We start from the raw sequence: 16,882 nt of genomic DNA on the forward strand, positions 1-16,882 counted from the left end.
AAACAAGCCTAAGTTTGCGATAATATGTAGTATTTAACGATAATTCTAAGAAAAGTTGAAATATAAGAGAGTTTTTTAGCTTTTTACCTAATATTTGACACTACAGGGGAAGGACTATTTAATTTTGTAGCTGAACCATTGCAGAATTTAAATTTAAGGGCGCAAAATTTCGCGCAAATGTGTTTTAAATGCATTCATTTTTTTTAATCCTGAGAATACTAATAAGTATTTTTAAAAAATTTAAACGCAGAATGAAATATTGCAATATTACCGAGGGTCGAAAGTCCCTGAAAACTTCTATAATGTTTGTTTAAATAAGTTACAGGGGTAAAAAAAAGAAAAAATTTAGTGTGATTTTTAATTTCAAATATCTGATAAAAAAACTTCTTTGTTATTCTAAGGGACTTTCGGCCCTCAGTAATAACGTAATCTTTCATTCTGCGTTTAAATTTTTCAAAAATGCTTATATTTTTCTCAGGATTCGAAAAAAATTAATGCATTTAAAAACACTGTCGCGAAATTTTGCTACTACGCCCTTAAGTATAAAAGACACGAGAGGTCAAGGGTATGATATCGGTGCCAATATGCGTGTATGATATGGGTAGAAAAATCCTCGAGATTTTTTGTTCCACGCACTGCACATAGCTTAAAAGTAGTGAACGATGCTGCTAAAGTGTCAAATGAAATAGTAAACTTTTTTAATATTGTACAACAATTTTACGTATGTTTTTCTTCCTCCACAAATAGAAGGAGTATGTATTATAAAATTCATCATTGTATTGAATGTATCACTCTAAGTGATACAAAATGGTCGAGTAGAATAAAAGCTATAAAGCTATTCAAATTTCATATAATTAAAATTTGTGAGAATCATAGATATAGCAGATAATGATACCTTTAACTTAGAAAATAGACAGTATTAGAATAATGATCAAGTACTAAGTTCGTTAAATAGTAGATTTGACATAATGTCTGGTTATGATAATGTTTTTGGTTTTTTAGTTATATTTTTACATTAATATTAAGTGACGATGATATTTTGAAAAACGGTCTTTCTCTTCAAGAAAACCTAACTGATCCAATAAAAACGGAGGCGGATATTGGTGCAACTGATTTATTTAGTGAGATAAACGCTTTAAAAATTATTTTCATTACTTGACTCATCAAATCCTCTTAACAATCTTCAATAGATATTTGAAAATATCTAACTTCATCTTTACCAAATATCACTATTTCATTAAGAATTCTTTTCACTTTAACTGTGTCTGTTGCTTCTGTGAGAGATCATTTTCAAAATTAAAGTTAATTAAAAATTATTTGAGGTCTACTATGGTAGAGGAAAGATTATCTGGTTTGGCAATATTAGTTAGCTATATAGCAAGAACTCGTCAAAAAATTATAGATTTATTTCAAGTGGATATAGTAGATTTTGAAAGGCGCTAAAATATGTACCGGACGCGGGCGCCGCTCAGTCTTGCGGGGGCCCTGTATGCAGAAACAATAAATTTACACTTGCCACCATACAGTCATGATGTGAACAAGTCAGATTCGAGCTCAATGGTACCTAGAGCATGAAACATTGGATAATTTAAACATCCATGTTTAATTTCACATTTTACTTCTATGTTCCTATGACGGATTAATTGTAAACGGTTTTTACCCACATATTTTTTACTTTGGTAGTTAGCATGTTAGATTCACGTAAACACTGATGATGATCGGTCATCCGATCGAAAACTAGTTTTGTTCTGTGATGTAGCCCTTTATAGGGATTTTGACAAATATACCTTTTATAAAGGATTTTATCGTGTTTTGTAATACATGGTATCAGAATTGTTTAGATCAAAGAAAGGTTATCGCCAATCTGTATTGAAACCAGACAGCAATAGTTGGTAGGTACGTCTTAAAAATTTTAACGAAACGGAAGATTTCTCAATTAAAAATGAGTAAAGCAAAGTTGTATACTTTCTCCAATGTAGTTGACTCTTACACATAGAAAAAGCCTTCACGGAAGCAGTGGCATACTCTAACAAGGGTACGGAAGTAAACGACACATTAATTTACAACTTCAGGCATGCCGATGACACAGCGATAGTGGTAGATAACATCGAAGATCTTCAATGCCTTTTAAATAATCTAAGTCAAGGTCTGGGTTTAAAAATGAATATCAAGAAGACAAAAACAATAATAATTATAGGTAGAAGGGCCGGCGTAGCGCAGGTGGTAGTGTGCTTGCCTCGCATGCCGGTGGTCTGGAGTTCAAATCCTACCGCGGGCAAGAACAACTAGACATTTTTAAAATGTCTATAGGCCCCAGGTCGACTCAGCCTGAATAAAATGAGTACCTTGGGTAAAACCAGGGGTAATAATAGGCGGTTGAAGCGTAGCACTGGCCCTGTTACCTTCCTTGTATACCGTAGGCCCTAGATATAGCAGACTACACTGCTATACTCCCAAAGCCGCGTGCGGTATAAAACGGGAGACTATTATTAGAAATAATTACCCAAACGCAAAGACATCTGGAGAAGAAATCTAACAAGCCGGGAAGTTTAAATACTTGGGTTGTCTGCTAAATGATAGTTGACACCCTGGGACTGAAATAAAGAGCAGAGTAGAATAAGCCAGATATGCTTTTTTGAGGATTCATATGACTGATCGCAATTTGGATTTAAATCTGTGATACAAGATGCTAAAGTGTTACGTTTGGCCTGTTCTCTTGTAAGAAATGAAAGCATGGACGTTAAACTTGAGTTAACAAACTTGAGTTTTTGAAATGTGGTGCCTGCGCCGAATGGTTAAAATATCATGGTCTGACAGAGTCTGAAATGAGTAAGTTTTAAGAAGAACGGGCTTCCAGAATAGGCAACGTTTTCATCATCATCATCATCACTGGCTCGACAGCCCTTTCTGGGTCTTGGCCTGTTCCAGGATTCTTCTCCACTCTGATCTGTTTTGTGCTTATTTTCTCCAGTTTTTTATTTTTAAGGTTATTATATCATTTTCTATTTGTTCTAAATATCCCAGCTTCGGTCTTCCTCTTCTTCTTTTTCCTACTGGCATCTGTTTGAATATTTTGTTTGGTATTTCGCCTTCTTCCATTCTTTCTACATGTCTGATCCAACGCAGCCGTTCTATTTTAATGAATGTTATGATATCCGGATCCTGGTATATTTCGTATAGTTCAAAGTTGTACCTTCTTCTAAATTCCGTTTTCTTTTATGCCCTTATATATGTGTGGCAAGATTTTTCTTTGAAAGGTGGATAGCAATGTTTCCTCTCTTTTAGTGACTGTCCAGGTTTCTGAGCCGTATGTGAGTACCGGTCTTATTAAGGTTTTGTATATTTGGCATTTTGTTTTCCTTGTGACGTTATCTGATCTTAGTTGCCGAATTAAGCCATGGTAACTTTTATTGGCAATAAATATTCGCCTCTTCACTTCCTCTGCTACGTTATTATCAGACGTGACTAGGGATCCCAAGTATGTAAAGTTTTTTACCCCCTCAATGTTGTATTCTCCTATTGTTATATTTTGTGGCTGCCTTATTTCTGTGTTTTTACTTACCTGCATATATTTTGTTTTGTTCTGGTTGATTTTAAGCCACTATTTTGTGCAGCTCGTTCTATTTGATTGAATGCCTCTATCATTTCTCTTGTTGATCTTGCGATTATGTCAACATCATCTGCAAATGCTAGTATTTGCACGCTTTTATTAATGATTGTTCCTCGAGTATTGACTGTTGTGTCCCTCATTATTTTCTCGAGTACGATGTTGAACAAGATGCATGATAGAGCGTCTCCCTGGCGTAGTCCCTTTTTCACATCTCTTGTTTCCGTTAGTTCGTTTTGTATCCGGATTTTACTTTCTACTTTTAGAGATTCTTTTATCAGTTCTATTAGTTGTGTTGGTATATTAAATTCTTTCATTGTTTTTATTAAGAATTCTCGGTTTATATTGTCATATGCGCTTTCGAAGTCTATAAAGAGATGATGTGTGTCGATGTTATGTTCACTTGTTTTTTCGAGGATCTGTCGAAGAACAAATATCTGGTCTATTGTTGACTTCTGTCTACAGAAGCCACTTTGGTACCTGCCAAATATTTTTTCAGCGTGTGGTCTAAGTCTTTCATAAATGACGTTGGACATTATTTTGTATGCTGCATTCAGCAGCGTGATTCCACTGTAGTTTCCACATTCTAACTGATTTCCTTTTTTATGTAATGGTACAATAATACCACTATTCCACTCCGCTGGTAGCTGTTTATTTGACCATATCTTTGTTATCAATTCATGTATTGTTTTCTGTAGTGCGTCTCCTCCTTCCTTCAGTAATTCCGATGCTACTTGATCCGATCCCGGTGATTTATTGTTCTTTAATTTGTCTACTGCTGTTCTAATCTCGGCTATTGTTGGTGGACTCTTTTCTCTGTTGTCTGCTTGGTCTAATGGTATATCAGGGTTTGTCTCACTCCCATCCCTTCAAGCTTTTCCGTAAAATGTTCTTTCCTTCTTCTTAGTAACTCTTGCTGTTCTGTCAATATATTACCTTCCTTATCTCTACACATCGTTGTTCTCGGTTTGAAGTCTTTTCTGCTTTTGTTCAGTTTCTGATAAAATTTTTTTGTCTGTGTCGATCTACTTAGTTCTTGGAGTTCTTGAAGTTCTTTGTTCATATATTCTTTTTTTTTTCTTCGGTGGGTTTTCTTTTCTTCTTTGCGTAGTTTTTTATATTCTTCCTCTGCTTGTCGGGTTCTGTGTCCCTGTTGCATCAGTAAATATGCTCTGTTTTTTCTGTCTGTTATAATCTGACATTCTTCGTCAAACCAGTCATTCGTTTTTGTTCTTCTTTCTTTACCTTCTACCTTATCAAACGCAACGTTTTGATAATGTTAAAATTAAGAATACTGCGAGGGCACATATTGCGAGGAAAACGAGACGCTTTTCAGCAACTGGTACTTGAAGGAAATATAGAGGGTAAGAGGGGTCTAGGACGTAGAAAGATGTCATGGCTGCATAATATTCCCCCATGGACAGGAATCCACAGCTATGACATGCTTCGAAATGCTGCAATAATTTAATCTTGAGTATCTAACATATCACCTGACAAGACAATGAAGGGTGGACGCCTACGCAGAAATGCACGGCACCTTAAGAAGAAGAAATGTAATTGGTTACGCCATCAGAATAATAGAAAATGTAGAATTATTTCCATTATGTCAAAACATGCCACTTAAACAGGTCACCTAGAAGATGGACCGACATCGTAAAGAGAATTCTTGGAAACTGGATAAAAGGACATAAGGTATAAAGAACTTGAAAATTGATACCAATGTTCAAGAAAGGAGACAAATAAGACCCCAACAATTATAGAGGTATAAATCTACTGAAGACCGCACTTAAGCTAACCACAAAAGTCCTAACCAACAAAATCAATAAACTAACAACTTTATCAGATGAACAACAAGGATTCAGATCCGGAAGATCCTGCGTAGACGCAGTATTTGTACTAAGACAAATCAAGAAAAGGCCATCGAGTACAATAAACCAGCATATCTATGTTTTATAGACCTGACAAAGGCTTTCGATCGCTTCCAAGTCGAAGACGTCTTACACTTACCGTTATTAATAACTGTTATTAATAACTGTTATTAATACTGATGCTAATATTAATATTATATCAAAATATTAAATATTATATTATGTATATCCAAATAAGACAAGACACAAAAGTAAGAATCTATAAAGCAGCAATTAGACCTATAAGTACACGGCGGAGACAAGACTTGACACATCTAAAACGAGACGAATACTAGAAACAAACAGAGATGAAAATACCTCGACGAATATCAGGGAAAAGAACGAACACATTAGTAGAATGGCAGAGGTTAGGATAGTACGAATAGCACGAGATAAGTTACCAAATGGACGAAGAAGAATTGGCAGATCAAGAAAAAGATGGTGCGATAATTTAAACAATTTAGGAGGCTACTATTGAAGAAGAAACAGGCTTTAAAGTCTACATACAAAAAGGAAGAAGAAGATATAGAGAAGTCTCAAAACTTAAGAAGACCTCAGTTTAGCAGTGGACACTGTAGGATTTTTAGAGAGATGGATAAATTTGCATCTGGGGCAAATTCCCACAGCTATGTTTAAAAGTTCTAATACAGAAATTTAGTAAGAAAATTACAGATAAAAATTATATAGAAATATCCAACAATAACTACTAATAAACTAGGACTTCAGTAAAATTAATAAATTTAAAAGTAATCAAAATAGTTTTTGTAATAATATTCAGTTTATATAAATATATGCATGTATATGCATGTTTACTTTTTTATTGTTTTTTTTTAGAAAATTCCAGAATCTATCATAAAGGAATTGAATAAACATCAAATTGGCAACAGGTATGTCACTACAATTCATTAAATTTTATCATCTAAAATTTATCTAATCTAATAATCATCACACAAACAAGTCTGGCTAATTGGCTCTGCCAAAGCCATTTTTCAAGCAAAAAAAATAATCACAGCTGGCATCTAAAACTATGTTTTTACATTACTTACATAACTACTTTTAATAGTGAATTTATTTTTCTAATTATAAAAAGGGCTTCCCCTTATCAGCCAAGGTGTCCAGTAGTTTCTGCTGCCTGTTATTTTCCATCTCTAAGGCTTCGTCTTTGTATGGCTTCATCTGCTTTATTGCTCCACATCTTCGGGATTTTCCCCTTTTTTTTAATATTCGACTCCAATCTGAGATCTTTGATATCCACCTCATACCATCTGCACTTCTCGCGTATGCATACCAAATTAAAAGTTTTTTTTTCAATGTAGCTTGGTTACTGTCATTCTCCTTTTAATCTCCTCATTTCTAATACGATCTAGTCTTGTTTCTCTTCTTTGTATTTCTGGTAATCTCTCTATCCCATATCTACGCCAATCATTTTTTTTAATACATGTTCTTTCATATAAATTTTTTTACTTGTTTTATGCCTGGTTGCATTAACAAATCTTAAGCTCCAGCTTAGCCCAGATCAACTTATAGATAGAGCTGCCGCATTCCGTAAGTCTCACTTACAATGCACCATAATTTTCGATTCTTATCTAAGCAATCCACATGGCAATCCATTGTGGCAAGCTGAACATTGATCTAAAACTCAATGGTTCAACACGTATGTTTCGTAAGCTGAGCTTAAAGCACGTCTTAAGCTTAAGATCTGTTGGTGCAACGAGGCATAAATCATCTACATATAATTTGTTTTGTTTATAGTTTCGTTCAAACTGCAACTCATCGCAGACATAATTCAGTGGAAGATAGAACGAATGGTGCTAAAAATCGTCGAGTACAAACACGATATTCTGATGAAGAGAATCCCGTAAAAAACGGAGAAAAGTAGGTATTATTAATATTATTATTATTATTATCTTAATCTCTATCTAAATCAACATTTACTTTTATATAAAATTTATAAAAAATTCATTATTATCATCTTTATTTATTATTTATGTTGGACAAACATAGCACATTAGGACACAGGCTCTTCTCAAATCCATGAAAGGAAGTCCATGTAATGATGATACCAAAGCCAGGAAAGAACCACATACTTCCGCAAAATTACAGGCTGATTAGTCTTCAGATTAGATTCCAGCAGTCTGTAAATAATATAGTAGAGTGAGTCGTCCAAACCAGACTCAAATCAGAGAGAGACAGGTTAGGATTAATCCCAGAAGCACAATTCGGATTCAGAGATCCACATTCCAGCGAACTACAAGTACTCAGCAGTTTTTCCCAAAATCGGTCTTGGTCTTGCAGTCTTGGTCTTGTTCTTGCCTTTTCGCAAGACCAAGACCGCCTAATTTTAGCAAGACCAAGACCGCATAATTTTAGCAAGACCAAGACCAAGACTTACCGTGCAAGACTTGAGCAAGAACAAGACTAAGCCTGCGAGACCCTTGCGTCTTGCAGTTAGAACTGAGGGTCGTTTTAGGGAGTATATAAGTTCGGCTATATTATAAATACTCTATGAGAAACAAAAAACAATTGTAAAAAAAATTTTGAAAATTGGATTTATGCGCATTACGAACAATACCATAAACATATATAGCGAATCAAAATATCCATTAAAAAACACGACACATTTGACGTGTACTCAGAGGTCATTATTATAATGTAAAAATAAAATATTTTGTAGATCATTTCCCAGCAGCCGAATTCTTCGCTCTGAAATTAATTTTCCAGATTTTGAGAATAGTCGTCTTCTAATCATAACATAGCATTCCTGCATTGCGACGCCTACAGTAATATCGAATATCGTATAAAATTTTTTTAAAAATGTGTCACCTTAGCTAATAGAAAATAAACTTAATAAGTATATAAGTAATTAATTTTTTTCATTATTAGTTTTCTAGGAAAATACCAGAAATCTTATCGGTATAAATAAGATTATAGTAAGTCTATTATGTATTGTTTATGCTGACTGTGCTATGAGGTCATTCGGCTAAACAAAATTTGCCGAAACAGCGCGGCTATTATTTAGAAGTATCATAAGATAATGATACGAGACAAAAGTACAGTTAATGCCGGATATCGTGTAAACAAAATACCGAAATATTATTTTAACGATATACACTTCTTCAATAAATTAACGCACCACCTTAAAAACGGGTCATTTTTAATGTCTCAAATTTCCTAAACCTGTCGTCCGATTTAAGTGATTTTTTTTAATATGTTGTCTTATTCTTTATAAATATTGCTGTAATAATATTGTAGCTAGACAGGTCAATTATTGTCATTGTATACCGGGTGTACCAATCAAACTGTGTTTTTTCTCACTCTGTGGAATATTCTAGCATTATGCTAACATTCAAGCATGCAATAGCATACTGAAATTAAAACCCAACTATAGCCTCATATATTCTTAGCATTATGTTTTTTATTCATTCACCTATATTGGATAATAAAAAAGTTAGGTACTTTTTTAACCAGCCATGTTTTTCATCAATACAGGATGTTTTTATAAGTATGGCAACCTGTAAGCAGTAATTCTTCACGAAAAAGTAATAACAGTTTGCTTCATAAACGTTTACTTTATAAACGCTTCGTTTCCCAAATAGGGGGTGTTGAAATTTTTCTTATAAACTGACGATTTATTTATTGCTCTAAAACCGGTTGAGATATGCAAATGAAATTTTGTGGGTTTTGAGAGGTACTTTTAACTTTAGTTAGTTAGAACATAGGCCAATATCACTTAAATCGTGGGTTCAAACCCCACCCGGTGTCAGTTGTTTAGGTATTTATATTAATTTGGCTAGTTTTTACTATGGCTATGATATTCAAGCTTAAAATGTACCTCTCTGTTACGTTGTTCTAAGATATGCAATAGGCTAATAATGGGCAACTGCGAGACTTGCAAGACCAAGACCAAGACCGGGAGCGCAATACCAAGACCCAGATCAGGTGTGCTGGCGCAAGACCAAGACCAAGACTGTCTAAGCCTCGTCTTGGTCTTGCATTTGGGCAACACTAGTACTCAGACTTACAGAATATTCATACATAGCAGCTGGATTCAAAGAGGAGCAATAGACAGGACCAGCCTTTCTGGATGTAAGCAAAGCCATCGACAGAGTGTGGCATCACAGCCTCAAAAAAAATGTACAAAAACATAAAAAGCGGCTTCGACCGCCAAAAAAATTAATAAAACACTAATAAAAGGCTCAAGCCACAAAAGGGCAACAACTAGTAACAAAACCCAAAACACGGGTAAAAGGGGCCCACCGAGCAACACAGATTGATGATACGTCACTAGAGATAGCGAGAATAGAGCGCCTCACGCTAGCCTGCATTGTCTGAGGTAGAATTTCCTTGTACCTAGGACTACGACAGGATAAGCGCTTTGTTGATGAAGAGCCCCTTATAATGCATCAGGGTGGGGGTGGTAATAGTCTGGAGCATTGGGCTGGGTGGAGTGATTCCTGCTTACATGTGTTATTTTACCTCGCACCAAATAGTCTAGGCGCCAGAGGGGTCACCGTGTCCTTTTCAATTCTAATGGACAAACTCAACGGTTTCTTATGGATTTTTGTCTGCTGATTACGAATTTCAAGGGTGGATTTCGATCCGAGTGGTCAAAAAATTGTTATAAACAATTTAATTGTTTATAAATTGTTTATAAGGCTCTGGCTCATAAACTAAAAGAGACAAAAAAAATGTTTCAAATAAAATTTGTTCCTTACTAAAAAACGAAAAAAAAAACGTTTATTAATCTTAAATCCAACAATTATAACTCAAGATATTGTAAAATTAGTGCACAATGCCAATTGAAAATTGCAAAATAAGTATTTTTCGAAGCTCTATCAATCGTAACTTGGATTCTACGCAAAAAAAAATGAGCTTAGAAGGTCTCATTTTAAAGCTTAATTAATAGGCTTCCAAACAAAGTTTGTTAAATTACTTTATCTTTATCTGTATTAAAGTTATACCGGTTTGAAGGTATAATTTTTTTTAAAAAATTGTACATAAGGTTTTCAAGCAAATTTGAGCTATAAACATTTATACTTTAATTAACAATAATGATAGAAGAGATCAAAAGCAACATTTTGAGCTTACGAAAATGTTCTTCACTTTATTTTTGGCCAAGATATCGATATTTTAATAGCGCAAGCTCTGAGGCGCAAGATCGTCTCACAGCGTAAAGTTGTTCTGAAGCTATTTCCTAGTGGCATTAATTATTCTTAATGGGAAATAAGCCACAATTTAACTAAAAAATGATTTTATTAACGTTTCCACGTCCAAATCAGACGTCGTTGTCAAAATACAAAATATTAATAAACTAAACAAAAATGTTGTTGCTTAGAAAAACATTATTTGCTAATATTAGCAAGTTATTGCTAATAATTTAATTTAATCTGACTCAAAAGACTTTAAAATAATATTGCCAATATTTATGAGTTGCGTTCCTGGGACGACTTTACTAAAAGATAGTTCATTAAATCTTTAATGAAAAATTTGAGTTACGGTTGGTTTCATGTAATCGAATGAACTATCTTTCAGTAATCTCGTCCCAGGAACGCCACTTATAAATGTTGGCAATATCAGTTTAAACTACTTTAAAATGTATATGTCTGAATTCAGTCAGATTAAATTAAATTATTAGAAGAATTTTTTAATAAGCATCAACATTTTTGTTTAATTTATTAATATTTTTTATTTTGACAACGACGTCCGATTTGGACGTCAAAACGTTAATAAAATAATTTTTTAGTTAAATTGTGGCTTATTTTCCATTTAGAATAATTAATGTCGCAACTAAATAGCTTTAGAACAACTTTACGCTGTGAGTCGATCTTGTGCCTCAGAGCTTGCGCTATTAAAGTATCGATATCTTGGCCAAAAATAAAGTTACAAACATTTTCGAAGCTCGAAATGTTTCTTTTGAGTTCTTCTATCACTATTGTTAATTAAAGTATAAATGTTTATAGCTCAAATTTGCTTGAAACCCTTATAAACAAATTAATGTACAATTTTTTTTAAGCAAATTAAAACTTCAAACGGGTATTACTTTAAAACAAATGAAGATAAAGTAATTTAATAAACTTTTTTTGGAAGCCCATTAATAGACCTTTAAATTGAGATCTTCTAAGGCTCATTTGCATGCGTAAAAGTCGAGTTACGATCAATAAAGCTTCGAAAAATACTTATTTTGCCATTTTCAATTTGCATTGTGCACTAATTTTACAATATCTTGAGTTCTAACTGTTGGATTTAAGTTTAGTAAACGCTTTTTTCTTTGTTTTTTATTAAGGAACAAATTTTATTTGAAACATTTTTTTTATCTCTTTTAGTTTATGAGCCAGATCCTTATAAACAATTTATAAACAATTAAATTGTTTATAACAATTTTTTGACCACTCGGATCGAAATCCACCCTCTAAATTCGTAATCAGCAGCCAAAAATCCATAAGAAACCGTTGAGTCTGTCCATCAGAATTGAAAAGGACACGGTGACCTCTATTTGGCGCCTAGACTAAAATGCCATTCGCAATTCTCTGAGGCTGAGTTGAATACTATTGCTTGCTTGGTTTCCTCTTCCTATAACCGGTATTCTAATAAGCGGGTTCAACCGAAGTTCATTTTCTTTTAAAACATCGCTTAAGATTTTGAATTATATTTTTTTGCAGATCTCAAGAAGAAGCCAATGACGTAAATAAGAAAGACTATCAAAGAAGATTTTCCATAGCTCGACAGGACAGCAAACCAAAGAACTCAGAAATATTTGGTAGTATGATTTCACTCAATGACGAAGATGAACAATGAGCCTGACGTTTGTCCAATGAAGGAACCGTCCACATTATTTGTAGCATAGGGAGATGCTGTTAAAATACAAAGTTATAAAATAAACGTAACTCGTGACAAGGTCACTCATTGCGTGTAGCTTACAAATATCATTTATCTACGAAATTGAATATATTGAATTACCCTAAAATTGAGAATTCAATTGTATCCCTTTCCCTTTCCTCCCTCTGTTTAAGTCACTTGTATTCATAGAAGAAAAAATAGAAAACAACAAATAAAAATAATGTAAAAATATTTTTGTATAATATGATAATACAAAGATTAGAGTTCAAAAATGTTTATCTTTTATTTACTAACTGTCCTAACTGTCCCAAAAAAGATTACTACAATAGCCGGTAGGCCTTTGAAATGTGGATCTACTGGAAAATCCTCAAAATTTCGTAGACATTGCATGCCTCAAACAAAGAAGTGCTGCGTAGAATAGGCAAGGAATGAGAACTTTTCTACACAATTAATGTTAGAAAAACATCATACCTAGGCCATACACTTAGAAATAATACCTTATAGTAGTTATAGTACCAATGTGCTAACTATATAGTGAAAGGAAATATCGAGGGAAAGAGGAGACTAGGAAGGAAAAGACTATCGTGGCTAAGAAACATCCGACAATGAACAGGGCTAAATTTTGAACAGCTAATAAGAACAGCTGAAGACAGATAATAGTTTGCAATTGTACCGGGTGTCCCAATAAGAATGGCTCTCGGCCATATCTCAGGAACCGTTTATAGTAGAGCTTTGAAATAAAAAATTTTGTAACAAAAGTTGCCTCAGGAAAAGCCTGGAAATTATTTTCATAATTGTGGGTCCACCGCTAGAGGGCGTAATTGAATATCAAAAATTAAATTTTACAAAATTTTCCTAATGAAGGGGCACTGGAAATCCGATTATTGTATTCTTCATCAAATTCTACGCATATTTGATTTAACAAGTTTAACTCTACCTTTGCAAATAAGAGGTGGGGGTGAGTGGGAACCTTGTTATGAAAAAATGGCTGTAAGTCCGGTTCTGCTAAATCAAATTTTGAAAACTGGGTCTTGTTGAAGACCGATCTTTTTCTTCAATGTAAACGTGATAATTTTGAACCATCCTAATAAGTAGTAAGCCAGTTGGGAGGCGTTATTTAATTTTTTTCAGAAATCTAGTTTTCTTTGGAAAATATTAAATACAAGTATGCATTTTGAATCATACTTTGTAAAATTAGATTAAATTAGCAATAGAATAGCGAAAACCGCATGTCGATATCTTTTTTCTATCTCAAGATATCTCGAGAAACGTGTAAATTTTATACATAACTGTTACTATCACCGGTAAATTAAGTTAATGAAAAGTAGTGTGCTGTGGAAAAAAAAACAAAATAACATTTTCCAGATGTCAACGCATAAAAATATAATTAATTAAAACAACAATATAAAGAGAAACAATACTATTAAAATTAAATATAACACAGAAAAAAAAGAACTACTTAGTGACGACCTAAATATTCAAATTGTTGCCCATCATACACTACTCTAGAATACATTATCCAGAGAATACTAAACGCCATTCAAAGCATATCGAGAGCAGAAATTGAGACTGCTGTTCAATCTACTCTTGAAAGAGTAAATGTTTGCAACGAAAATGATGGGCAAAAATTTGGACGTTTATGTCATCACTAAATAGTTGTTTTTATTTCTTTGTAATAGGGCTTTTCAACGCTTCTCATTTGTTTCGAGCCTCTGTCATATGCCGTATAATCCGTGTATAATATTAATATACGAGATATGAACGAGACTCGAAACAAATGAGAAGCGTTGAAAAGACCTAATATACGTTGACAGCTGGAAAATGTTTCTTTGTTGTTTCCATAGCACACTACTTTTAATGAATTTCGTTTACCGGTGACAGTAACAGTTATGTTTTTAAATTTACACGTTTTGTAAGATATCTCGAGATAGAAAAAAGGTATTAACATGCGGTTTTCGCTATTCTGTTGCTAATTTTGTCTTATTTTGTAATACGGTATTATAAATGCATGTTTGTATTTAATATTTTTCAAGAAACACTAGATTTCTGAAAAAAATTAAATAACGCCTTCTAACTGGCATATTACTCAGTAAGTTGGTTCGAAATCATAACTTTTACATTGACGAAAAAGATCTGTCTTCAACAAGATAAAGTTAGCAAAATTTGATTAAGCAAAACCGGACTCTTAGCCAGTTTTTCATAACAAGGTTCCCACTCACCCCCACCTCTTATTTCCAAAGGTAGACCTAAACTTGTCAAATCAAATATGCGTAGAATTTTATGAAGAATACGACGATTGGATTTTTAGTGCCCCTCCATTGGGAAAATTTTGTAAAATTTAGATTTTTTAATTTTTGATATTCAATTACGCCCTCTAGCGGTGGTCCCACAATTATAAAAATAATTTCCAGGCTTTTCCTGAGGCAACTTTTGTTATACAATTTTTTATTTCAAAGCTCTACTATAAACGGTTCCTGAGATATGGCCGAGAGCCATTCTTATTGGGACACCCGGTACCTACCCAAGTAGCAATTTGTCGACGCGACAACGTTTTGTCTACCGCGTGGCAACGTTTTGTTACAACGTTGTTATGTCTAGAAGACGACCCTATTCTGCACTAATTTGGTGGACGATTTTTGAGTTGTCTTGACGTTGCCTAGGCAACCTCCTGTGAAGCAACATCGTTTCGTAAGCGTTGCATAAGACAACTGAAGCGACTATAAAAAGAACCTGCGCGTACAATGGTTGCTCAAGGAGTCAGACTGGTTATGTTTTTTACCTATATTTTTAACACCTGTATGGTGAATGCGAAAACCAAAAAGGTAACTATTTTGACATCGTATTAGGTATTTAAATTTATATAAATACATAAAGGACTTAAACAAAATTGCCTGATGTGAAATTTATAAACGCATCTCAGATTACCGTCAAATATGGATATTTCACCTTTAAAAAACACACGCGCTCCTTTTTTATGACATTTTTGACAAAAAATATGCAATTTAAAAAAATCTAATTTTAATATAACAGTCAAAATGTATGTTAAAGGTGTTCTGTATAAATTTAATGTATTGATGGTGCTTTTAAAGGTATCAAAAAATGCCTGCATTTTTTTATATCCTGTGTTTTCATTTTCTTTACATCTCAAAAATCTCAAGTAAAACCAAAATAGTGCATTAACAATATTACCAATATTACTAAAAAAATACCTTATTACCAACCCTAGACGGAAAAGACAACTTAGAAGTCCAATCGCCAACCAAAACCCGGCCGCGCCGACTATCCCAACCATTTTAGAACGCACCCTCTTATTGGGTGACAGAGGTCATGTGACCAGTGTCAAAAGTGTAGCATTCTCCTTAACAGCGTTGTCACATTTAGGAGATTTCTACTTTTTTGGTAGGTTTTTGATATTTTTTAAAATATTCTAGTAGGCAATATTTTTTAGTAGATTTTTGGTATATTTCAACATTTTGTTATGACTAAAATAAAATTTGCTTTTTAATAGTATTTACCCCATTTCTAAATTAATTTTCAGACATTTGGTTACAATTTCCTAATGTCATTACCGAAAATAAGATTCAGGACGTAGATGATGAATGTTACAGAGAAATGAAAGTGGAAACTGTAAACTGGATTCTTGTGTAACAAACTTGCAGATTTCAAGTAACAGTGCAATCAGTATTTCAGGTGTTATTGAAGAGTTCTGGCATTCGGTGAGCCCATTAGAAGCTAATGATGGAAAACTAAAATATCTAAACATATGTAATTTTGCAAAACAAAAAATGTTGTGTTTACGTGTTTCTAATGTTAAATGCGAAACAATTGTGTGAAGAATTTGATCCAGACATGCAGATGTTAAAATTAGGGGATGACAAAATATTCTAGTTATTAAATGTAGACTGCATTATTTAGAAAAACCAAAACGTTTCTTTTGAATGAGATATTTGGAATTAAAAGTCACACTAATTTTTTTCTTTTTTTCACCCCTGTAACTTATTAAAATAAACATTACCCAAGTAGCAATTTGTCGACGCATTGGTTGTCAGTACAAACAAATGCACTGTATATAACGTTGCCAGAGAGCATTTTCAGTTGTTTCGGCCAACGTCCCCTATCGCGACTGACATTACGATGTTACAACTTTAAGTAATACCTTTAGTTATACGGGCAACTAATTTATTACCATTGTGACAACTACATATCACAGTTCAGTTTTTTCAACAATCGCAACGACTTAAAAACGTTATAATGCTAAACTAATTTACGCCCTGGCCGATTTGGGTTTTCTGGCCGACTCTGAAGTTGTCTGTCACGACCCTAGGTGTTGTTCTAGGTGTGTGACACCTTTGCGGTAACTTCAGAAGGAGAAAAATAATTTACTTTATAACCTTATTTTTTTCTTATTATTATATGTTTTATTTTGCTGGAAATTTTCGATTTATTTAACAACCTGTTAATTTGTTTTTTTTAATAGCTGGTTTCCATTCCATTGTCCACTGTTTTATCAGTAGATATGATAACCTTAATC

The 16,882-nt window shown here is 33.6% G+C and overlaps 1 protein-coding gene across 2 annotated transcripts in view; it reads left to right on the forward strand.

The window, feature by feature from the left end:
* Nucleotides 1–12,623, forward strand: part of LOC114340314 (kinesin-like protein KIF12) — a 139,664-nt gene extending 127,041 nt beyond the window's left edge. For both annotated transcript variants that reach the window (XM_050658316.1, XM_050658317.1), the window contains exons 14-16: nt 6,349–6,401; nt 7,267–7,389; nt 12,174–12,623. In XM_050658316.1, the coding sequence (XP_050514273.1) occupies nt 6,349–6,401; nt 7,267–7,389; nt 12,174–12,309 (312 nt within the window). In that variant the 3' untranslated portion in view covers nt 12,310–12,623. The remainder of the gene's footprint in view (nt 1–6,348; nt 6,402–7,266; nt 7,390–12,173) is intronic.
* The last annotated feature ends 4,259 nt before the right edge of the window (nt 12,624–16,882 follow it).

The sequence above is a fragment of the Diabrotica virgifera genome, chromosome 8 (assembly GCF_917563875.1).
Source record: "Diabrotica virgifera virgifera chromosome 8, PGI_DIABVI_V3a".
NCBI classification, from domain to species: domain Eukaryota; kingdom Metazoa; phylum Arthropoda; class Insecta; order Coleoptera; family Chrysomelidae; genus Diabrotica; species Diabrotica virgifera.